At 34.2% G+C, this 25,782-nt stretch overlaps 2 protein-coding genes and 1 long non-coding RNA gene across 11 annotated transcripts in view; 2 read left to right on the forward strand and 1 right to left on the reverse strand.

Annotated features, from left to right (window-relative positions):
- Window positions 1–25,782, reverse strand: part of LOC149788763 (uncharacterized) — a 168,994-nt gene that overhangs the window by 90,122 nt on the left and 53,090 nt on the right. For 5 of the 9 annotated variants that reach the window (XR_016424243.1, XR_016424242.1, XM_089974856.1 and 2 more), the window contains exons 3-5: window positions 18,929–19,711; window positions 16,735–16,995; window positions 673–1,206 (exon numbers count right to left, since the gene is read on the reverse strand). Coding sequence is in view for 7 of the 9 variants with exons in the window: in XM_089974856.1 (XP_089830982.1) it covers window positions 673–1,206; window positions 16,735–16,995; window positions 18,929–19,711 (1,578 nt within the window). In the remaining 2 variants the exon portion in view is untranslated. Of the gene's footprint in view, window positions 1–672; window positions 1,207–16,734; window positions 16,996–18,016; window positions 18,112–18,270; window positions 18,374–18,928; window positions 19,712–20,170; window positions 20,316–25,782 lie in introns of those variants that run through there. The other 4 variants (XM_089974857.1, XM_089974861.1, XM_089974859.1 and 1 more) reach the window with 4 other exon arrangements.
- Window positions 5,980–12,401, forward strand: LOC149788764 (uncharacterized). The gene is made up of 5 exons (XM_089974848.1): window positions 5,980–7,452; window positions 7,991–9,996; window positions 10,462–10,688; window positions 10,911–11,088; window positions 11,551–12,401. The coding sequence occupies exons 2-5, from the start codon at window positions 8,223–8,225 to the stop codon at window positions 11,847–11,849; spliced, it is 2,478 nt and encodes an 825-aa protein (XP_089830974.1). The 5' UTR covers window positions 5,980–7,452; window positions 7,991–8,222; the 3' UTR covers window positions 11,850–12,401.
- Window positions 20,498–23,600, forward strand: LOC149788765 (uncharacterized). The gene is made up of 2 exons (XR_016424244.1): window positions 20,498–22,413; window positions 23,204–23,600. It is a non-coding gene; the product is annotated as an uncharacterized LOC149788765 (long non-coding RNA).

Consider the following 25,782-nt stretch of genomic DNA (forward strand, 5'->3'; position numbering starts at 1 on the left):
TTATGAGCCCTGTATTTGCCTGGCTCGTTTCCAAACACCGACTTTCAATATGATCTGCTTATGGACAGGTATGTTTAACACATCTTCAATGCCACCTATAGGATGTGATTATGCATTAAAAATTCATCGATTTCTATATACATGTGTATTTAGCAAGGACTGATAGGACTCACTTATGTGTTTTTCCCGTCATCAAGTGTTGCTTGAAAATTCCCATCTGGACTTAAACCAAAAGTTTCAAAATTGTATGGCTTTTCCCTGGTTAGGAACAATTTGTCTTCATTTTTTCACATTAGCTCAAATATAATTTTTTACCTAGAATTTAAAAATGTCATCTAGACAAAGATAGGTGTACAATGAAGGTACATTCTAAATGCAAAAATGATGAAACAAAATGGCATAGAATTACAAGGAAAGCACATGGATGCCAAAGTAACTGTCATGCTTAGGTTCATCCAAGTCAGAACTGACAAGTGCTTTTAAATGTTTTTCTTCATTTGCTATTGTCATTTCTTTCCATTTGAGAAACAAAACAGTGCTAAATGTGTATTGTCTACAATAATTAATAATAAAGAATTTTTATTTAATTCCGGCAGAGCAGAAGTAGAACTTTATGTGAACTATGCACTTCATTATCCATTCCCTATCAAAATAAGTCTCATCACAACTCACCATGAACTTTGCACTTCATTATCCCATCACTATCAAAGTAACACTCATCAGCTACAAGATCAGAAAGCTCTTTGCTAACATCAGAAACCAAGAGATATATGGCACGTCTTGTCAGGAATGTCTGGTGTGTTGTATAAAAGGCACACTGGCCTGCAAAGTCCCAGATTGTTAGTGGTGAAGTTTTGTCTGTGTTTTGTTTTAATTTATAAACATTTTCCTGCAACAATTTTAGCATGGCTATCATGTTTGTTTCTGACTGAATGGGCTCCCTCTGAGCTAATGCTGGGGGGGATTCTTCTTGCCGACTAGCAGTGGATGAAAGATCTTGTCCAACATCATGTTCAGTAGAACGGATGTATAGTAATTCTGACCCCTCGCCTTCAACAGCAATACGAGTCACTTCATGGGTCTTATGAGTTGTCTCTCCTTGAGCAGGAATTATCACCTGTTCCTCACGAGTAGCCTTGTCCTTCATTGATTGCTGCTCATTCAGGACTCTGGCAAGGCGCTGTAATCGATAATCCTGTTCAGAATCTGAAAACACAAGGAACAGCAAATACAGCTGGATTGTAAGTTGCACCAAGCAATGAAGCTGGCAATGAAATTGAAAAAGTAAAGTAGGCACACTTTACCATGCCAGCCACATATAGGCACTACAAATACTCTGTGAGCTGGCGTTACACAGACTTTGCACACAAAAAATATCCTTTGTCAGATAAGGTCTGTTTTGGATTTAGCCAATTTGAAATCTGGCAGGCAAATAAAATAAAAAAAAATTCAAGATAATACAAAAATCATTTTGAGTTTTTTAGATCATGAAAACAACAGGATGAAATTAGCTTTATATGAACTTTGATTAAAATCCAAGTAAAGGTTGGACTTTTGATATTTGCTTCTCACTTGGAAAATATTTACACCCAGACAAAGACTCAAATCCAAGACCACACTAATTCAAGATAGATGCTTTACTATCTGTGACATCTTAATGCACCACAGCCATTTCTGTGACATATTTGCCCTGCTCAGACATGTACTGATGTCTTCATTATCGATGATCATGTTGACCTACCCAATGAAAGCAAAGTCAAGTTCTTTTCGAGTATGATATGTGTATATTGCACGATCTTGTGGCATTCTTGTGATTAGTAGCGCAGTAGTATTAGTAGCAATAGAAGTACATGTAATAAATGTCCTCTCTATTGAAATCAAGTCAAACATTATCTTGTACAGAATCATGCATAGCACTGCTGTGATTAAAAGCACTAATAGTAAATTTACACAAGTTTTCTCTCTAATGAAATCAAGTCAAACATCAGTTTTTATAGATTATACATAGCATCAACATATTTTATACCATGAATGTCTCAAAGTGAATAAAACAAATACACATACAGTGAATATTTCTAGAAAAACATAAAACCAAAGACAAAATATTTGACCAAAAATTTAAACGTCCCTGTATTTATTTATTAATAAGTATCAGTTATGACATTTTTCTCTCCACCGTTTCAAAAAAAAGTCTTAATGTTTTCTCCATTAATGGCATTATTTTTTCTGAGCTGTAAGGTAGGCAACACAGGATCAGCCAATGATATGTTACTGCAGCGCACCTCTTTCCCTAAGTAAATATCTTTGTTCAGTCCTTCTGCTGGTAACTTTTTATAGTCTGAAGACGCATACTTGCAATCAACATAAAGCAGCATTAAATTGTAAGCAGAAAATAATATTATTTATCCCTGATATTTACTGTACCTTTTCTAACCTGTGAAAAATGTTACTTACATTCAACAGAGACCAACAATAAAGCTTATAAATAAAAACAAGATGGTTATTATGTTTCTTCTGTTGACTTTAACCTCTGAATGCCTATATTCCATTAAGTTCAGTGGAGCCATTGCCTCCAATAATTAGTATGAATCTTAGGATACAGAAATTGCACTATGCAACCTGTAGGTGACACCAATACTGTTCAATGTAATAATGAAACAGGATGTTAAAATGTTAAAACTATACAAAACGTCAGATATGGTAAAAATTCTCAACCCATTCGATTCTGACCCAAGCAGTGTTCAATCCACAACATGACCAAATCAATCAGAAAGAAGTACACTTATAAGACTGATGACTGTTACATGTTGACATGTGAGCGTGTGCTGCATATAAATGATTATAAAATAATACTGCTGTTACAGAAATAAGACACATCTTAAGCATAATAAAAGAGTCATGAGGAAAAAGCCATGACGTGTGTCAAATTATTGTTGGCCTTGTTTAAACATTGTGATGGGACATCCCATCAAGCCAAATCCTTGGCTGAATCCTAGTGTTTAATTCTAAAGATGCACAATGAATTATTCATTACAAATCACCATGGAAATCTAACAACATACTTTATTGATACTGCGACTTTGAAATTTCAACCTTCATTGTTATTCTTTCATAAACAAATAGATCCATCAATACCATAAACAGACATATAGTCTGTGAACACAACCCATATATACAGAAATGGTCAGTCTCAATTTTCATTAATGATGGCATGACAAGAAATTTCTTATATGATTCAAAATTATAATTCTCCTCTTTTTGTGTTTCTTATGCTTCGAATTACTTTCAACTCATAGAGTTTACAATTATCGACGGTTATCGAAAATAGGGAGTAACCGTTCTCCGGCCTTTAACATGCTTGATTTGACAAAATACCTTTTTCTGCTTAACAATTTCAGTCTACACGATACCCAAATAAGGTGCTTAAATTATCTGTTCTTCAGCTTTGCTATATCATTGTGCTTAACTTGTTATTTCCACTTAGTTTGTTATCTGTCTTCGAGCACATGTTCACTTCCTTGTCATGCGGTCTACTTCTGTACCGTTCATGAGTACACCACCTAATCCGTGTTCCGAACTCTTGCTGTTGCTATGTCAGTAAACACGGTATTTTGATATAAAATCTTGCGGAAATTTTTAAAACGTACTGTTGTTTTTGAAGTTCATGCTTTTTGGAAAATGAAAATTAATTTCGGGGATTTCCTTGGTAGTATATAATAATGTTGGCTGCTTGTCGGGATTCAGCTCAGAGATTCCCTGTATGACTTTTTCTAAATTCTTCTATTATTATTATTATGGTTGTTGTTGTTGTTGAATTTATTACTTTTCTGTACAAGGTTTGAAGTTTAAAAAATATTTTTGACAGAAAATCTTTGCTTGACATTTTTAAGCACATGAAAATATTTATTTAGCATAAGCTATTCACAGTTATCCTATCTATATTACAAGTCACATGGGTCATGTATGTATATGTACTCATTTTAAATTAAAAATAAATTATTCTTTTAAAATTTAACACTAATTTTCTTTAACCAAAGTCTAATCAATCCTGATAATTGAATGTTCAGCACCTTAAATTTCACCAAGAAATTTCCAGATGAAAATTATCTATTGCTACGGACTTTCACAATGGTTACCATGTACTAAACAGGTCAAAATAAGAGAGCGATCAGTGGAAGCATCACAGTCGTGGGTAGTATGAATTTGTTTATCAATATACATAGCTTTCACACTGTGAGATCACAGCACATGACATTCAATCCGTATTGAAAGGTATGCAAAATTAAATTCTAAAAAATGACACCCAGCCTGACCCATTACTGAATAGTCGGTGTTGAATGCCTACATGACCGTGTGACTTGTACTATAATACTAGTAGTAATGTTGACCTTAATGGGTGAACAACTATTTGCATAGCCATGATACATCTCATGTATACCTGATATGTGTAAGATATTTTTCATCATGTGTTGGAATCATGGCAATAACTAGCCTAATACAAGTTGTGTATTTTGTAGAAATGACAATAAAGTTTGTCATTGTAGAATTGAAATTGTCTTGCAAACATACATTTTATATTCTTCAATGAAACAAATATATTAATTTTCAATCTAGAATACCTTTAAGGTGAAATTTGCAAGTCAACGCCGAAAACTGGTACATGTATAGTGTTACACTTCTTCATTTCATAAGCGCTTATTGGATAAAAAAGGGTTAAGGAGCCCAAACCTATAACAATGTCACTACAGGTTTGGAGACCACCCACCCCACCATCAGCCTATCAATTAATGGATACTCTTAATTTCATGAGTACATGAGTCTGTGTTAATTACATGATTTCATGCAAAGTTCAGAATATTTGAATATCATATGTGGTTGCCATGGGAATTGTCATTTCTACAGCAGGTACATGGCAGTCATGCAAACAGTCTTTAAAAATTCAGTACACTGCTACCATGCAAATAAACTCTACCTGTTTTGGTAATGTTAATGTTTCTCTCTCTTTCAAATTATATAAATTCTAGTTCTTATGAAATTTATAAACAAACTAGAAATTGTTATATCAGTTGCTATCAGAAATGAGTTGTGTGGTCAAAGTAGGATGACTACAGTTATAAATTGATAAAACCGGATTCCCCTGCCATGCACTATACACACATGCAAAAGTTATCTCATATACTAAGCTATAAAGTATAAAGTTAAAAAAAAATTTTTTTTGCAATTGAGTTCTATTATTCCTTTTAAACTTTATTGCAATTAAATCCATGCAAATCTCTCATGAAATTTCAATTTTAAATATGGTATTATCATAATTATAAATAATGTGCTGCTAATATCAAATATGACCTCAGGTCCTACCCAAGGCTTCTTTTGTACCCCAGCCTAACTATGAGTTAGAAGCACCATCCTTCTTCCTAAGAAATAAAGAAATTGCCTAGTTCACCTACATAGTTGGACCAGAACTGCACGACCTTGTGGGATATTATCAAAGAAACACCAGTAAATAAACATGAAAATATTCAAGCCATTGTATAAAGACAAGATCTGTATAATTGCATTTGACTAAATCTGTTACAGAGGAAATATGTTCATTGGTCTTTAAGCTAGCTAAAAATGATTTAAAAAAACATTCTGACGTACACACAAATTATATGGTGTGATCGTTCTAACCTGAACCCCCAGGTCTTTCTATAAATGAAGTTGCCTGGTTAATGGCTTATATAGTGTTAGTACAGATACCACTCACCATGTAGCTATGTTACAAAGCAGGTTAGCATGCAACAGAGGGTGACTAAAAGCCAAAAGGTGCATACAGGATGAAAGACATATATATATATATATATATATATATATATATATATATATATATATATATATATATATATATATATATATATATATTTACACAAACCAAAGGAAAAAGCACACAAAAAGACACAATAAACACAACATCAAACAACTGTGTTACTATCAGGCCAAAATTAAAATTAAGTTTGTTTCCCCTTACCCGACCGACCCTCTTAAAATCCGCCGACTGAAAAAAATTTTTTGAAAAATTTGCGATAGTATTTTTTTTTTTTTTTCGTTTTGTTCAAAAGTTCGTTTTTTCGTTTCGTTTCGTTGTGCGATCCGTATTTTCATGCAGTCAACAAAATCGATGTCACTAGCGCGCGAAAAACGTTTGTTGCAAGGTGTTTAAATTAGATAGGAAAAGCATCATGACCGGCATGGCCGGCAAAAGAAAATACGAAGAAGATTTTATTATATGTGTAAGCGTAATCGCGAAATGCGGGAAATCAAACAAAAAAATTTGTAACAACAGAATACTAGAATACTCAACGGAGTGTACATGGGATGATGTATATCACGACATTACCAATGATACAGACTTTCGCCCTCATAAAGCAGATGTACTGAACGTCAGTTTATCAGACAAACTGGATGGAACGATGACTTTTCATCCAGACCTTCACGAAGGTCTGCATGTGGTGAAAGAGTTTAATCAGCGACTGAAATATGTTACATTTACGGTGACCCGTGATGAAAGTGTTGGGTTGGATGATGTTTCCTCAACTACTACTAGTACAGAAAATCAACAAGCACCACCTGCACGGACTGCCTTTTCTGTTTTAATGTCTACTTCCGTGGCAACAAAGCTACCACAACTTAAGGACACAAATGCTGAGCGTTTCACTGGTATAAACAATTTTTTTTATATGAAATAATGTTATTTTCAAACATCTGTCTGACAGTTATTAGAAATGAATTCATGCACCCTCTGACAACTGCAATCTTTCTAGAATTTTTACTGCCTTCCTAATAATATATTTAAAGTCTGTTTGTCAAGTACAAATGTTTAAGCTTTGACCGACAATAAACACAGAGCATACACAATATAGCAAAAACTATACATATATAACATACAAAACAAAAGCAGACAATAAAAACATTAAAGACATACATAAACATGATTAAAACATTATTTTGATACCTGCAGTGCATAATGAATATGGCAGTGTTAAAGTCTATTAATTATGAAATCCGTTTGTTGATATTAGATTCAAGGTTTTGAATTTTATCTGCCATGGGGCACGATTGCAAGACAGCCAACAGTAACTGGTGTCACATTGAAGACTGCTGTCTGTTTTTTGTGTGCCATGTACACTTATTCCACATCTCATATCTCATTTAATATTATCTATCAGTAAAGCTGGCCATTCCATCTCAGTGAAAGGTTTTTTTTATTCCATTTTTTCAGCTAAAGATGAGTTGTTTAACGGCATAGTCAAAGATATGATAGAATGTGGAGACAAATTTCCTGGAAGCATGTCCCACCAGAGTATATCTGAACAAGTCCTGGTGCTAGTAAATGCTTTGTGGTACATAAGTGGCAACATGTCCACAATAGAAGAGAGCAGCCCACCTGACAAGAATCAAGCACATCCCGGAGAGGTGTTTATCTTTGATAATATTAAATTGAAGTAAAAGATTAATCTTTATTCAATGTATATTTATTACAAACATTCCTGCAACACATAATTCTAGAGAAATTTAATATAGTAAGTGTCTTAATGTCCATAGTTTTTTTTTTTTTTTGATTTTCAATGATAAAACTGAGCAAGCAATACTATCTCACGTTAAAGGAAAATATGACATAGACTTTTTAATATTTGGTAAGCTGATTAAAATAAAGGTTCAATGTCATAAGATTTAAAAAATTGGTTGAACACTTGACTTTTTTATTTCTTTTGTGTTGCTACCCAACCCTAATATTGCGATGGAAGAGGGTGGTTTTATAGCACCATAAAATCTGGTTCAACCTTCCACGGTTTCATTTAAGCCTGTACAAAGTCAGGACCATTGTGGTTGTCAATTTCTCCATTATGTACATGTAGTAACCTCCATTTTGCTTACTTTACTTTTCCATGACATTTGTCAGAAATTGATTATCCTTGTTCAGTAATTTTGTTGTAACTTACCTTTTTTACAGGTTTTTAAAGTTTGATGGTGCTAATGATTATAAAAGAAAGAAGCAAAAACGTCCACAGCTTACTGTAAAAGATCTGAAGTTACAAGTCCAGTGTTTATTCAGGCTAATCTCAAGACCTTTTACACAGCATTGGACCATAAGAGGTGACATTGAAACCTTAACTGGATGTTTACAGTCTTATGCAGGTTATTTAGAAAAAGCAAATGAAAAACAGATATCACGACAATTACAAATGAATCCAGTTCGTCAGATTGATTCCAATCTCTCCATTGCACATCATCCTAGACAAGATGAAATCCTACCATGTTACAGTCGATTGGATGGTCAGGTATCTCAGATGGCAATGTTTCAACCTCTCTTCTTTGATGAAGATTTGCATTTAAATGAACCATTTAAAGGGCCAGAACAACGATTTAGATATTTTGAGAAACTTTGTCTGACCATACCAGTATATATGTTAAGGTACGACCCTGGTGGAGGGATTGGGGCGATTTCTTTTATCTGGAGAATTCCTGAAGATGGGATGTCTTCTTCGGAAATGTTTATGAGAGACAACCAAGTTTTGCACAGCTTACGCAGTAAACTGCCTGAATATCACACAAGACAAATGAGACAGGAGTTCTTCAATGCTTACGGAAATATTGCTGGAACCATTATACCTCCACACATTTTGCGGTCTATCTACACAACCTTTACAAATGATGCTTCAGCAGATCAAAATAAGGAAATAGATAACCGAGTACGTCTTTCTGTTTTGGGGATTGATCCTGATCTTGTGGTAGATTTACGTCACTTAAATAAGGGTAGACCTAATGACACTTTCGATGTATTTTTTCAGACCCTTGAAAAGGAGATTCAGGACATGGTTGCTGCAGATGAGAGGAGACACAATACAGAGCATATTTCACGTTTTTTGTCTGTTAGGGATATGATAGAGCAGGTGAAAAGTAAAGTACCAGAAGGAACCAATATTCCCAGTGAGTCATCAGTCCTACTAGCATTTGTTCCAAAAAATGCACATCAAAATGTAGCCAAGTTATACAAAGGTAGAGTACCTATTAGATTGAAAGTACAGACCAGGCAACTTCGTGCACAACACCAAGATGATCACTACTGTTCAGCTCTTTTTAAATATTGTAGAGCATATGCAACACAATTTAGAGACATTAGTAATTTTGTGTGTATGGACGACAAGTCTAAGCTGGACTTTGGAGAACCTGATCTCTTCACCTCAACAGGGGTAAGAGGGAAGAAATCCATAGTTCCGATGAATTCAGTACTTTCCTGTCTTGATCATGATGTGCAGAGCAAAGGCTCACTTACTCCTTCTGTCGTACTTGATGTAGATATTCTAGGTGATGCAACAGAAACATTCTACAGGGGACAAGTCTCGGTTACATTCAAAGATAGTATCTTCCAGGCAAGCACCCCCTTCCGTCACATAGTAGAGCTTGAAACTATTCTGAAAGCTAAAAATGAGAACAAACCAGCTTTATTTATGTACACAGATGGTGGTCCTGACCATCGGGTCACATATGGAGCAGTAAAGTTGTCATTGATTGTTTTATTCAGAAGACTCCGGTTAGAATTCTTAGTTGCCTGCAGAACTGCACCAGGTCACTCTTGGACTAATCCGGCTGAGCGGATTATGTCACTTCTCAACATTGCCTTCCAAAACACTGCACTTGCACGAGAGCTTGCCTCATCTGATGTAGAAACAATTCTGAAAACATGCGGAAGTATGAATGAAATCAGAACAAAAGCTGGAAGAAACAATCAAATTAAAACAGAATGGCTACAGTCAGTTCAACCTATGATCAAAACCCTGTCCTCAAGAACAGAGAGAGTCCAACTTAAGGAAAAGTCTTTCAAAGTATTTAAAGCAGCAGAGGATGCTGATGTTGAAATGGCTGAAGCTGAAGTGACCCTTATAGACCCTGCCATCAATGTTGGAAAGTATCAGCAGCAGCAACTTAGCCATGCAACACAGCTGAAAAAATTTATTGGTAAGTACAGAGATCTACAGAACATTTTTATTGCTTGCGACACTCAGAAAGTGCCAGGGTTGAAGTTGCAATATCTTGTCAGTCTGTCCGTAATTTCAAGGGTGAGTGTCAGAGCATTTTATAATTCCAAACTGAAAGTGGACATGCAGCTCTCCCGATTTGTTAGACTTCTACATTATAAAAACTCAACATTGACAGAAAAATCATGATTTACTTACAGATATACACAAATTATTTTGAAATATTAATTTAATGGCCCAGGGCACTACTCTTAAACATTATGCCAGGAACCCGTTCATTGTGCATTTTCTCATTTTTTCTTCATATGAAACATAACTCAAACATAATTTAGTCCTTAGTTTAAACTTATTGGCTCATTTTCAAAAGTGATGTGTTAAATGTCCCTGCATGTCAGCCCTTTCTATTAAATAAAAGATTTTCATGTCTCTTGGTATTTTATTACAGCTGATCACTGCCGTGAACGCCATTACTCCTTTCAGATCAGAAGATGTCATGATGAGGGTTGCTGTCCTACTCCAGAGAGGGAATGGGCGTGGTTACCAGACCCCATATTAGACATAACTGGACAGCATTACAAGCCATTTGATGAACTGCTTGGTAAAGAAACTACAGATAAGGACAGGCCGTCTAGTTTAAAGCAAACTGTAGCTGCTGTGGCACAAGAACAACAGGTAAGGATGTTCATAAATCTTATTAAAATATAGAAGTTTTATAAAGTATTGATTTAACAGTTATAAATTGTGCAATAATAACAACACATGTATATAAAAAAGTTATTTAAGAAACTGCAACTTTAATAGAACCCCTTGTAACATAATAAGTTACAAAATAGAGGGCATGTCACTACACAACACTTAAAACACAAGTGATGATATTTATGTTTCTTTTTACAGGGTTGTAAAAACAGTATTCTTGTGGGACAGAATGTTAGACAAACTGTTAACTGCTGTGAGTGTCTAAAACCACGATGCATATACGCTAAGACGAAACTAACAGCAAGAGACCAGAGAGCTTTGACACATACTTTGGAGAAATACGACTATACTTGTGGTTCTGTTATCACACCTGATGGTAAGTTCTAATGATTTAATATTTTATACTTTTATCCAAGTCCTTAATACTTTATTCAAAAATATACCTATACACTCTTCACATACTGAATGCGGTTTGACTCTTACCTTGATTTAGAATCATGTCTGACACTGTCAGAGAGCCCAGATAGTTTTTAATGCTCTTTCATGTCAGATATTGCTTTTTTTAACTGTGATTTTCTCTTAGTACTAGCCATTGCACTAAAATTTTAATGTGAATATTATTTTACAAGTATTCCTGTTTCCTGGTCCATGCTCCCAATTTTTAGTGAAGTCCAAGTTGCTCATTTATCTTTTTATACTAGTTTCTCTGTGTTTATAGAGATAATTATTTAGATTTAGTTTCAGGTTCTATATGCTATTTGTTGTGTATCATGTCTAGTCACCTTCGGACATTAAAGTTCAATTTTGGATAATTGGTGTTCTATTTAATATATTTTAGGAGACATCCTACAGGGAAAAGTGTTTGTAAGACTACAATTGTCTTGTGCTGTACACATTGAATTCCCATACTATGCCAGCAACATTGGCAGACCAGATATTTGTGCTCATTGTGGAGCCATAGGAGCAGAAAAATCCCAGGAAATGACTGGAAGATTCCGTACTGTTCTACCAGTGTGCCAGCAATGTTTAGCATCTGGAAAGGACATTCCAAATGAAACCCAGTTAAAAACTAACCAGCAGCTCTTAGTGACATTTAAAATGATGTTTTGCATTGTTTGTTTCTTTTTTGTTAGTTAGATTTCTACATGTATTTAGTGTTCTGACATTACTTTATTGACATGTTTCTGCATATTTGAGACACTATTCAATGTCTAACTTTATATTTGTGCATTTTGACAGGTCTTGCAAATATGTTAAGTCTCATTATATATTGAACCCAATGATACTAGTCAGAAAGAATACTCAAGACTTTTAAAATACTTTTATTAATTATTTTAAAACATTTTTATACATTTGACCTAGTCAGAAAAAATACTAAGGGTTATTCCAGCAAATATCTACCTTAACCCAACACTCCTCAAAAACTCGGAAAAAAACACTTCTTGCACCTTTACATGTGTATCTTTATATTTCATTGAAATTACTCTCATTTAATATATGTTTCAAAATTTGAGTAAATCTGTTAAATTGGTACCCTGGCCAATGCCTGCAGGGAGTATTTTTATTGGAATAGCCCTTATCAAAAACTAATCTAGTCTATAAAACATTTTAAACTTGTTCACAAGTTACTGTATTTCAGTTCATGAGTTACTGTATTTCAGTATTATTATTAAAGTTGAATTTATCGTTTTTCTGTTTCCTATGTGTCAGTTTATAGTGTCATGAATTTCATGAGAAAAAAAAATTATTAGCCTACCTACCTACCCAACTTCAAATTGTTGGGTAGGGTAAGGGGAAACAAAGATATTTTTAATTGCGGCCTCATACAATGCTGTCAAACATGTATATCAGATCATAAAAATGTCCATATATCTGCTCATATGTACATTTGGTGTCTGGTTGTTGTTGTTGTTGGATTTAATGCCATTTTTCAGCACACGATAGGTTATACATGGTGGCCAGTATTAATGGTGGAGGAAGAATCCGGGAAAACCCCAGAAAGAACCACAGACCCACGGGAAGCTACTGGCAAGCTTTCTCACATACCCACATTGGCCGAATCCGAGACTCGAACCCACGCAGACAGAGGTGAGATGGCAATGATCCGTAACGGAGAGTGCTTTAGACCACTCGGGGCCCCTTGGTGTCTGGTAAACAACACGTTACCTCAAGATGCCCATACAACTGGATGAGTATAATTTAAGCGGAAACAGTACAATGTACAACGTGGGATATTTAAAACTGATCCAGGATAACAAAAAGTTATATGACACTTGCTCTACTGGGTAGGAAGTTAACCATATGAATATATTGTTACTATTAAATAAAGACTTTAATTTGATTTTGTTAACCAAGTTAGATGTCTACTTTTGCATCTAAATGATTCAAAGTATATGTACATAAATCTGTCCAACATCTGTCCATTATGCATATAAAATCTAGAATTTCTATTTTTGTTCCAAATAAGTTATGCTTAGTATTTTTGTCTGCCATATTTCTACTTTTGCCTGTAAATGAATGTTTCATCAACCTCAACTTAGCCAAATAAGACCTGTGTACCCACCATTAGGCAAAGTGTATTGTGCTTTGATGTTATCTGTCTTTCCATTCATTACCAATCTAATTTCTACATAGTGACTTTTGTTGTCAAAATATACAGTTACTAGACGCTATAGATAGCTTGCACATGGGTGAAGGAAAAACCCTACTGATTTGGGTCCCAAACGTCAAGGTTTCTGAGAACGAATGAAGAAAACAAGTTAAGTCAAGACGACTTTGACAGACGAACACATGTTTCTGAAAGTAACTTGAGTTCTTCACAATATACAGTTAATAAAATTTTGTGCATCAATAGTATTTGTTGCTGGAAAGAATCCTATCTATTTTGGGCTCAAAGGCCAAGGTAAAAGTCACTACAAAACAAATAGTTTCCACACAGTAAGTGGACTTTTCCATCATCTACAGTTACCAAACTCTATTGATACATGCTTGCAACTGGATAAGTAATTTGGAGCACCATTTTAGGAAAATATTTGATAAGGACTTTGTAAAGACATTAATGGTATAAGGAAAATGTTCGAATCTAAGGCATAAAGATCATCACAACTCGGTCGATCTCATACCTCCATACTGAAAAAATTAGTATTTTTCAAACAAATTTTCCTTTCTTTAAAGTAAGCACCACTTCTGGCACTTAATACTAAGGTTTAATGAAAAGTAAGCATACTTATAAGGACCAGTATGAACCATGTAATGTGTGTCCCATCATGAGACTGGAACCATTACAGATACCTGCTACATATTTGCTTTTCTAACTCTCAACCAAATTATCTAAGCCATTTTTAATTGCTTAATATACATACTGTTTCAACCATGGATACATTCTGAGCAAGAAAAAGTGCACATACATCCTTCATGATTGGCAGTGTCATGCATACAAAATTTCTGACTTTGAAAAGGACAGTCTATGATATTAAAAAAACTGTGGCAATGGACAGTTTGTCCATAATTTTGTTAGTCATCATATATGGCCAGCCACTCTGATATGCATATTTCAAAGTAAATAAGTCTTCATCTATTCCTTTGATTCAAAACTCAAAGTGTGATGGCCACCTCCAGTGTGACTGGATCCACAGAAGCTTTTTTTCAAATTAATTTCCAAGTGTGCTAGCCAAGGTTCCAATATGATAATGCTACCTACACCATGCTGGACCAGTTATATATTTTAGTGCTTTGTCCTAGCAACATATATTGGATTTCATCACTTGCTTCCCTTAGTATGTAATGGCAACTAACCAACAGAGTGTAATAGAGGTGCATTGTACATAAGCCAAAAATGGTGAAGGCAATTGCCATCAAAAGGATATTTTTTAAGTTTAACATCAGATGCATGATTATGTACCTGAGAAAAGCCATTACAGGTGCATTTGAGTGAAAGGTATTTGTACAAACAGGAACCAGGAGTGGACAGTTGCTCATTTATAAGTCCATTCAAGTTGTGTCCTCCCCTTGTCTCAATCATATAGGAACAGTATTCAAATTTGAACAACTTAACTTTAATTGGATATGACAAGATGTAGATAGGATTATCATATTGGAACCTTGGTAGCATAGGTGGTTAATCTCATGGATTTCCAACTGTCTGTAGCAAAGAATACTGTCCCTATAACTTTATACCAAGTAATAAAAGTTCTATAATCGGGGGATGGGGATGTAATATGTGGCATACTTTGCATGAGCTACCAAATTAATTGGTGGTTCTTTTGAGCCAGGATATTTTTTGTTCATAGCTCAAGATAATTGTTTTCATCTAACATGACAGATTCATAAAACTCAAACTAAACATCAAAAGTTACTTTATGTAAATTTTTCACTTATTAATTTGTGGAATATATTTAACAATCTTTCCATTTTCAAGGGATTTTTAAAAAAAAATTATGTTCTTTTTCTGCAGCTTGTGTGCTTTCAATTTGAATTCCATGGCATAAAATGAAACTTGGAAACATAACATGGCTAATCTATTTTTGATACTTATAGAGTATGTTTCAGAGTTCTAAAGCAAGATCTTGTTTTACAGGTCTAGATAATGATCATCATTGAGCAACCAGCTGGCATATTAAATTGAGTCAGGAAGGCATAAAAAATAGCAAACATAATCAAACATGACTTGTAGCATGAAAGGCACTATCTCTGATGCTGGTAATTTAAGCACACTGTCACTATATATTCTCAAGATTTCCTTAAAAAATATTATCCTTAAAATTATGAAACAATGCAATGCTTTACTGTAAGCCAATGGTAATTAAAAATAGTTAACGTGTGAAGAAACAAAACAGTGTCAGATACACGAATTAGAATTATGCATTACTGCCAACCTCAGAATAGACAAATACTGACTGCTTATGACAAAAATACTGATTTTCAGAAAGAAATATTGGTTTGTAAAACTTTAATGCACATATAACCATGTACAATATCTACAACCATCAATAAAGTAGGTGTAACTTATTTATGTCAAAGATGCATGTGTTGCACTCTTGCATCTTCTCATATGAGCCTTTTCCACACCTTGTTTTTTTCTCCATTTATTATCAATTTCAATGTACCATCTTCAATGATGATCTGAAATCGATGTAATTATTTTTACTGATCTGTTTTCCTTCTAGTACACAAGTAATCCTCTGGGATTTTACTGTCATGAAAAGTGTATGAAATAAATTGCCAGCAACACTAGTAACTGTGGAAGGTTTATTCTAAAAGAAATTTTATAAACAACTTCTATCAAATTACATCAAGGTTCTCTCTAATATTTATAAACATCACAAGCTCAGGCTTAGTTGTTGATGATGAAGCAGCAAGCTGATGTTTATTAGCTTTTCATGCTGTCTTATCTCATGGATGCTTCCATTCCCAATGGCGAAATCACAATTAGACAATTTGCAAAATGCAAGTATTTTCCCTTTACTACATGGTTTCACAAATCTAAACAAGATGGCACAATAGCACTTCCAGTTCTGTTTTCTTTTCTTTGCTGGAGACAATTCTGAATCTTCTGCTTTCCTTTTCAACATGATTAGAAGTTGAATATTACGTAGATGAGATACAGTGATAGCAGTAACAACTTTACACAATCCAAATCCAGTGTGGTGGTTGAAGACTGGCAAGACAGCCTCAATTTCAAACGAACCATTCACATTTTAGAACTCTATATCCCTATATACATGTTACACATTTACTCTCAGAATGGAACTGGATGCCAGTTCTGAACAGAAATGTTTTTTGAATTTAAAAAAAAAACAACAGATTTTTAACAAGAAAAGCATAACATCTGTATTCAGGTCCAAAATACAAGACGTACGGAAAAACAGGACACTTGGCAGTTGTACATTATGTAAAACTGCATGACAAAAACAAAACTGACACTAAAATGGACAGATAACTGTATAACAAGATACAATTCACCTCATAGCATGTGTATAAATACAGAAATATTGATTTTTTATCATTGTGTATGCCCATATACCTTTTGCTTGCTTTGTCCATTCATGAGTTGATAAAGAAACATCACAGCAATTGATATGGACATCTATGCCCTCTGTGCTACATCTCTCAGAAATGTTTACCTCCTCCCCAAGGAGACGCTTGACCAGGGTTGTCTTGCCTACACCAATGTGTCCGACAACCATGATTCGTATGTTATATACTGTCTCCTTTCCATCTTTTAGAGCCTCTTCAAAAAGCTGGATGGATCTGTCATCCATGTTTAAAACTTCTATTGGAACACCTGTGCAAATAATGGATAAGTTAAATATATATTATCAGCATTGTGTCACTATGTTCAAATAGTCCAAAATGCACAAGCTTAAGTTGTTTTAAAATAGTAGAATTGATATTTGCCAGAGTGGGCAATACCAACTTATGAAAATGCAATAAAAATTGGAATATGTATATAAAAAAATTGAAATCAACTTTTTATTTCCAAGTTATCTTTAAAGTCCAGGAACTGGGTGGGGTGGATTTTGGACATTTAATGTAGCTTTATCAATTTTTTCAGTCTTAATCACAACGATGTCTGCAGTGTGGCATATTATCATGATGTCTAGCACCGGGGCATCATGCTGCAGTCATAAAGCCTGACGTCCCACCCAGTCAAATTATTCTAACACCATGCTGACCAGTCCTGTGGGTTTGATTTATGGGACTAAAGATCATGGGGCAGATGTATACAATGTGCTACATACCAAATGTTATAACAAGCATAATCAAAATAGTCAATGAAAGAACAATAACAAAATTCCCTGAATCATAAAAATAAAAAATAAAATACAGACTTTATAATTTGTTAAATTACATGTCACCTAATCCAAAAAAAAGATTTCTGAATAAAAATAACTATAAAATTTTTGTAAAATTCCTAATTAAATATTTAAAATATTATTGCTCTGAGTACATGATAAGTAATACTACCTTTCAGCATCCATTTTTTATTGCATTCTGTTTTCAATAATAATAATAATAATAACAATAATAGTAATAACATCTGAATTACTTGCCATTTAAAATTTAGTCAAAGAAATTTTGATTTTTTAACTGCGAAACTATACTCTTCAGGACCATGTATATTAAGCTGTCCGTCTGTTAGAAATAACATTTATCTAACATTACATTCGCCGTTGACGAGTTCAATTTTTCCACAAAAAATACGCTGAGGGAACAAAGATTGGTTTAAATTTCGAAAGTTTAAAGAGATTTCCTTTTTGAATCATCTGCAGTATTTGCTCATCTCTGTACTAAGAACTACATACATTTTCAACTTCGTCTTTTCAGTGTTCCATATAAGGCCTCTGCATCCTTTTTCGAAACGTAAACAAATCCTAGTAAATATGGCGCATTGAATAATGTATCGTAGAATATCTAAATATGGTATAGCAGGCATTAGACTGGTCCTCTGTCGTATTTGTACGTGTGACTCAACACTTCAGGAATACTGTCTACATATAAATAGTACAACACGTGGTACCTGACGGTATGGATTATTTTTACATTTGACTACGCATACCTTTAAACGGCGATTATTTTGTTTAGGTAGTTGATAAATATTCCTTGCAAATCCGTATAAAATCGCTCCATAAACATCAATGCAAAGAAAACTAAGTCAAAATACGTGGGAATGTTGGACTCTGTAACTCAAGACGGTGAACCGGTCCAAATGTGATTCAATGTCGCGTGCAAGGAGAATTGAATGAAAGCGCCACCTCCTGGGAAAAATGTTTTACGCTACAATGATGATGATATGAGTTGCCTGCTGCCATTATGGACAGTCCAAGGAGATTTAAAATTTTTATATCAATATTTAATGATGACAACCAAGGTACACAGCAATGAACAATCATGAATAAATATACTTGGGTACACATGTTAGTAATGAATATTAAAATCAACAAATAACATTTTATTTATACTTAAAATGAATAAAGATGCCTTAGCAATATTTCGTTGCAGTACACAAAATCAGACGAATAAAACACGAATTATTTATTCCACTTAAATTTATCTTTAAAACATATTTGTCTTATATTAAATCGATAAATATAATATTTATAATTCATATATTTTGTTTTCAAAGATGAACTGAAAGTCTTCATGACTGTAAAAAATATAAAGTATGTAGTTTTCGTTTTCGTGTTATGTAAAAGTTAATTTAAAATCATTCATACCTGGTTGATGTGAATACTCCAGTCTGTACACTGTTATCACATTACTGTTCCTCCTTGTGGTGTACATAACTCCATGCTGGTCATCATAGAATATTGCCCTGGGACTTGATGACACTGTGTGTATGGTCACTAGTTGACCGCTGTCTGTCAGCTGATGAATGCTGTTAGAGTTCAAGTCACACACGTAAATGAAATTCCTCCTATCAACCATTATTGAGTCCGGTATAAATCCATCATGTTGATACAGAAACTTTGGTGTGTCTGGATTAAAAATATCATATGCATACAGACCTTCAGTAGTGAAGTCTAAGGTCCAACACGAGATGTAGACAGTGTTGTCTTTGACGGCCAATTGACTATCACTGCTATACAGGCCCCCTCGACAGACCTTGTGAGTTGAGTCTACACGTCCATCTGTAAGGTTTACAACACACCAGTAAAACATGCCGTCCCAATTCCAACCGCTGACAACGAGTTTGTCTGAATTCAATTTTCCCACTGAATGACATCTATAAATTCCTGTCCTTACATATAATGTTTTGACCCGTTTCACGTCATGTATAGATTTCAATGACATGATTACAATCCTACTGTCTTCCAGACACACAGCAACTTCCGTCTTGCTAATAAGACAGACACCCATGGGAATGGACTCCAGTTTGAGTGATGTAAACAGTTTGCCGTCATGAAGTCTGTAAAGATGGAGATTACTCTCCCTGTAGCCTGTGACCAGCAACTTGTCTTCTGTCACCACAACGCAATTGTAGTCGGGTTCACGCAAAGCTGTGGATAAAAATTTCAGACGTAAGAAAACGGAATACACAAAATACAGACATGTATACTTTTAGTAAACAATGCAAAATAAACGTGTACACATCTATACACCCACTTCTGACCTAAACATTAATATACTGTCCAAATTTAGCCAACACAGACATTATCGTAATAGTCGCATTATTTGTATTATTATTAATATAACAGTTCGTTCCACAAAGTAGCTAATTCATGTCACACGAAGTATATAAAACGAATTAGGAACGTTTAGCTACATGTAATGACGACGAGGTGAAAATTACCCGAGTTACAGATTGGAAAATTAACGACGCTTTATAGACGTATAGGAGCTTGACTAATATAGAAGATACAAGTTAATACATGCTGCTAACTATTGACTCGGCGTCCATCCCTATTCCCGTAATGTAGCTCCTTTTTCTCACGTTAAAAACTTTTAAGATTCCATACCTTTTAGGTCTAATCTCAGCATCCATCCCTACCACCAGGGGCGTGGCCCCTGTATCAAAACAGTAAAATTCTTGGGATTATCACCTTATAACTATATAAACAATTAATGGGCATGAAGGAAAAAATAAACAGATTCATTAATGCATTTTTTTCTCCACTAGAACCACCCATAAGGTAATATACGTTTTTACCCGTGCACCATATCTTGGAAAATATTGATATCCCTACCATATAATCATATATACCCCTACTGTGCATAAAAAGATCAATTAATACATGCAATCGAAATAGCCCTTATCTCGGTAGATTCAGCCCTTGGGTCATTGCTTTGAAATTAGCAAGTTCCCCACCTTATAATCACATACAACTGACGTATTTGTTGGAAATGAAAAGACAAATGCACATACACGACTGATATTTGATATTTGACCCAAGGGCAGCCTTTATCAGTAGGATCAATGACCTACCCAAATTAAGCTCAAACTTCAGGTTTTCAGTCCAAACGGGAAGACACGGAAATAGATGTTTAACTTAAACAGAATTCAATCTGTTGATTGTTGTTCTAGTATTCGCATGCTTTCCCATTTGTGTGCAAACCCCAATACCTATTTTAAAAATATACAAAATCAAGGATATAAAAATTGCACAAACCTTAGTTATTTCATTCATCAATTTATAATTTCTAACTTAATTTCGCACTGGCGTTTCACTTTGTTGGCGTTTTGAATCAAACAGTTTCTTTACTAATACGATCGCCATATTTGCACGGGCGGTACTATGTTTTCAAGCAACAACGTCTTTAATGATCTCAATAATTCCGTACATTTTCGAGTAACATCTCCTTCTCCTTTTCATTGGTTCAGTTTGTTTTTGAATTTTAAAACTCGAGTAAAGAAATATTTGACGCAGACGACACATCTTTTTATTAATAATATTAAGGTCCTCCTGGCGCTACTCAGGTTATAAATTATAAACTGATGAAAGGAATGACTAAACATTGATGAAGGAAATGGCTAAGGGTTGTGAATTTTTTACAGCTTTGAGCTTTTCGTTTTTAAAATCGGTAGTGGTTACAATAAACGGAACAGTATGCGTGAAATTATCAAATCACAAAGTATTACGGTAAACTTAAATTTATATTGGAGTTTAAAAAAAAACAATAAAAAAATTATATAGAAGATATAATGACTGCTAATGATAAAATAATTCTACGTAAAAATGAGGAAAAAAAATTACTCAAACTTTTTCTTTGAAAATAGAAAGCTTTTATCATGAATGTTTATTTAGACAAAGAAAAAACATCACTTTAAACATACAAATGGAGATGAACAATCTGCGTTCAGTACAGGCACTCGTTTATGTCAGTAAAAAATAACAGTTACTAAAAACACCCACTCACTTTCTAAAGATTAGTACAATGGGAGTAAGTGTTGCCCATACTTTAGATTTTACTGATGGAAACAAGCAGCCTTATTTTTTTTTTTAAAAAAAAAAAAAATATCGTAGCACTTAAAACAATATTTAAAAAAAAAAAGTCAAAGAGGTCGACAATGTCATCCTAGAATATTTACCAATGAAGTTCAACACTACATGTATGCACTACCCTTACCAGTCCAATGAACAGTCCTGTTTGCAAGTAAACTTCTGCTTCTCCAATCCTGTCTGTCGTCTGCTACAAAATTCGGATACAGTCCTAACACGCTCACGCGCTTGGCGCATTAATATACTACTAGGTGCTTTTGAAACCTTTGGTCCATATGTACTATCAGACATATAACCAATAACCCGACTATTTTGGAGGTTTAGCCTGGTTCCCAGACAGTATATCTGGTTACCGACGCAGACTGGTTTGTACTATGGTATTTGGTGTAATATATGGTACGATTCGAGGGCAGGTTTGTTGATAACCGTCTCAATAAAAATTAAATTTAGCTTGCCCATTTTTATCCTTCAAATTATAAATTATAAAAACTCCGCATTATGTTCATGCATCGATTGCTCACATTCTACCAAGAGTATAAAGAGAACAGGCGCCTGAACGTTGTTTCACTTTAGTCGTCTATTTCGAATTTGCTTGCTGCGTAGACAGGGTTAGTTCTTTTTGTAAACTTTGGCGGTATTTTCATGTATTAAATGCCATTATCAATTTAGTGACTAGGATGAGTGCAACGATGGCAATATCTAAAGCCAGGAGCTATTTTCTGATATCCGGTAATTACACGGGCCCAAGACGCGGCTAAATGGTACATTTTTACAACCCTTAACAATATTATGCTGTGAATTCGTTAGGTTTTTGTTCCAGAAAAGCTATTCAGTCCTGCCGAAATGAAAGCAATTAAAATATTTTCATATTTATTGAATTTCACACGGATATTTGCAAGTTTTAATCATGACCGACCAATAAGCAGCACTTTATCACTAATGACCCCCACCCACCTGAATTGTACTATGAATTAAATTCACATACATCCATGTTTTCCAGTTACATGTGTTCAATGCATTCATGTTCAATTAGCATTTTAGGAAAGCAAACTTATCGGCTTTTTCATACCTTTTTACAGTAGCCGTTATTTAACGTTTGTGAGTGGACATACTACAAAAGTCCACCATATGACCATTGAGTACTTTGACATTATCATGTTTTGTATTCAATCCAGTCATACCAAACTACACTCAGTAAAACAACTGCTCTCTGTCATCAGTTGCATGCATGATATGATTACTTTTACTGGGCTTGTACAAGCAGTCAACAACATCATTAGGTATTGCAAGTCCAACTCATCCATTATTTCCTTTTAATATATTTTGGTTTTTAAATGTAGATTCAACCCAGTCATGGGAATATTAATTTAAGAAAGTCTCCTTCTTGCATCTTGTTGATTTTCTTGTACGTGTCTGTAACACTTTAAATGATATAAATGACTTCATTGATACATGTTATACTTTGGATTCATTGTTTGTGTTTACTGAAGCTCATTAATGTCTGTCTTTTCTTAAGTGAAGAATATTTCTCATTATTTCTTTTATTAACAGTATGATGAATTGCCATTGGCACTGCATGTGAACCGTACAGAATATAGGTTTAAAACATCATAACCATTCTGTACCCAAGTTTCAAACCATTCTTTTCATGGAACAAGTATTCAATCCTATGGTGTCACAGAGGGATGGACCCAGGTGGCTAAGTAATCCAAAGCACTCTTCAATGCTCCTCCAGATCACTGCCATCACATATCTCTTTCCATTTGGATTCAATCTCAGGCTAAACCATTGTGGGTATGTGAGAAACAATGCCATTAGCTTTATGTGGGTTGGTGGATCTTGTCAGAGATTTTCTGGATTCTTCCTCCTCCAGTTATAAAGGTCAATATATAGCATATAATGTGATGAAAAATGGCAGTAAAACCACATCTCAATGATGGAAACTTAAGAGTGTGTATCTCATTTAAGTTACTGTATGAAACTAAATTTCTGCATAATTTTGCGAAAAATACCACCTTTTCAAGAATCTCCCCTCCCCAATCTTCAGTCCATAGTGTCTTAAAAATAACTTACAGTTCCAGATAAAATGTTCTAGACAGAATTCCATTGCCACCTAAAATCAAAACATAGGAACATGTTACTTTCATACATGCTTTCTTTTTATTCTTTTTTTCCTTATTCTTGAATAGTGAATAAAAAGTTTTTCCAAACTTCCCCCAATCCAATCAAAGAAGTTCATTGGACATAATATCATTTATCATCACTATCATTCCATTCCAGTAAATATGTAACAGGCTTGTTACAAGTACACGTACTTATTATGCCTACCAAAGGGAGATAACTGTTTGCCAGTATTGATGCATTGACATTGAGGAATTGTGTACATGCTTTTTGATGATAATGTTTTTTTTCATGAACACATAATTTCACGAATTAGTACAGCAGTCCTATCAATAAAAATCAGGTTAGCAGTTTATGCTTTTGAAGTCCATTTAGTCAAATAAAGAACTTTAATCTTACTTTATCTTTTATTACCTAATTATAGAATAAAAAGTATTTTATATGTCAGTAAAGGCTTTTTACCATATATGGCATGGGTTGACAACATATTTTATATAGCGTGCCACTTTTTCCCGGATTAGGTACAAAATGAATAAGCGCATGCCACCATTATGTATGGTTTTAATTTCTATACATGTATCTGGTCATTTTATAGGTCTGTATACATTTTTGACTTTGAGTAAGAATAGCAACCTTACGGATGTTTGGCCCTATTAAACCCTTTCTTGGATGGTGTTTTGACCAAAATCTTGTTTTCGTTTAATTCTAAGTGAGATATAAAAAAAAATAGGGAAAGAAAAATAATATTTAGCCAAACCAGGCCAGAGAAGATATTTAGATATATTGAGTAGGTCCTAAGATCTGTTTAGGTTCATGTGACTCAGTTCTCATGTTTTAATTTTGCGTACTAATTTAACATTTTAAGTTAGGCTATTTTTTCCAACTTACTGTCATGGTTAATCTACAATTACTTATGGGAAATAACTAAAGTGTAGTAAGCATGTTTTTGTTTTTTTAATAATACAGAGTAATTGGTGTAATTGAGTAATCAGTTACAATGTAATTGTAAATGAACATCACCACTATCATGCAAATGTAATTGACATTGAAGGTCTAGATTTGCATAATTAGTGTTGCAAGTCACTTGCAAATTCAAAGATAATTGTGGTTTTAATTCAAAAAAATATAAAAATTGAAAAATATACATATTTGTCTTAATTGCCAGGTGTTAGGCTAATGATATAGGGATATATATATATATATATATATATATAAGCAATAAAGGTAAGTTTTAGATGAGCAAACTATACATAAATGATTTTACTTAGTCTACTGTGGGATTAGATTTGGGTTCAATTACAACATCAGTGCTGTAATTCAATAATTAATTACAATTACACCGTATATGAAATTGTAATTATAACTGAAAATCACCAGTATAATTTAATTGTAATTGAACAGTCATAACTCTGAATACTTGAAATTGTTTTGTGTATGCTTTGGATTTTTAATGTAGCAATACTTTTTTCAATCATATTGCTACGGTGTCTGCATTGGAGCAGTTTATAGTGATGTCTAACACTGGGGCATCATGCCACAGACATGTAGCATGATGTGCAACCCAGTCACTTTATCCTGACATCTGGACAACCAGTTCTAATATGAACCTTCTAATGTTGAGTGCCAAGCGAGGCACAGCTAGTAAAATTTTTATAAGTCTTTGGTATGACTCAGCCATGGTTCGAACCCACTGTCTCCCGCATCTGAGGCAGACGCTATAACCACTTAGGCCACCAGAGTGGCCATTTGAATTCTAACTGTCATCTGCAAGGACATCATAATTGTAATGTGTAATTGAACTCAAGTCTGTTGTACACATTTTGTAAAAGTTTGAATTTAGCTTAGTTTAAAACCAAAATATGTTAGATCATTTTATAAACAACTATATGATACCAGAAAGATATTTATGTTGATATGCATAGGTAGATTACTTCATTTAATTTTATGTTACTTCACATACTTTACATCCTGGCACAAACTCTGCCCCCATCACCTGCAAAATCAGGGAT

The sequence above is a fragment of the Sinohyriopsis cumingii genome, chromosome 11 (genome assembly GCF_028554795.1).
Source record: "Sinohyriopsis cumingii isolate HCF-2022 chromosome 11, ASM2855479v2, whole genome shotgun sequence".
NCBI lineage: Eukaryota > Metazoa > Mollusca > Bivalvia > Unionida > Unionidae > Sinohyriopsis > Sinohyriopsis cumingii.

What these genes read in the sequence shown, in the direction of transcription:
- LOC149788764 (XM_089974848.1), top strand. Translation starts at nt 8,223, where the DNA reads ATGAATCCAGTTCGTCAGATTGATTCCAATCTCTCCATTGCACATCAT. An exon ending in CTGTGGCACAAGAACAACAG is followed by an intron (nt 10,689 to 10,910) that starts GTAAGGATGTTC and finishes TTCTTTTTACAG; the next exon opens with GGTTGTAAAAACAGTATTCT. An exon ending in TTCTGTTATCACACCTGATG is followed by an intron (nt 11,089 to 11,550) that starts GTAAGTTCTAAT and finishes AATATATTTTAG; the next exon opens with GAGACATCCTACAGGGAAAA.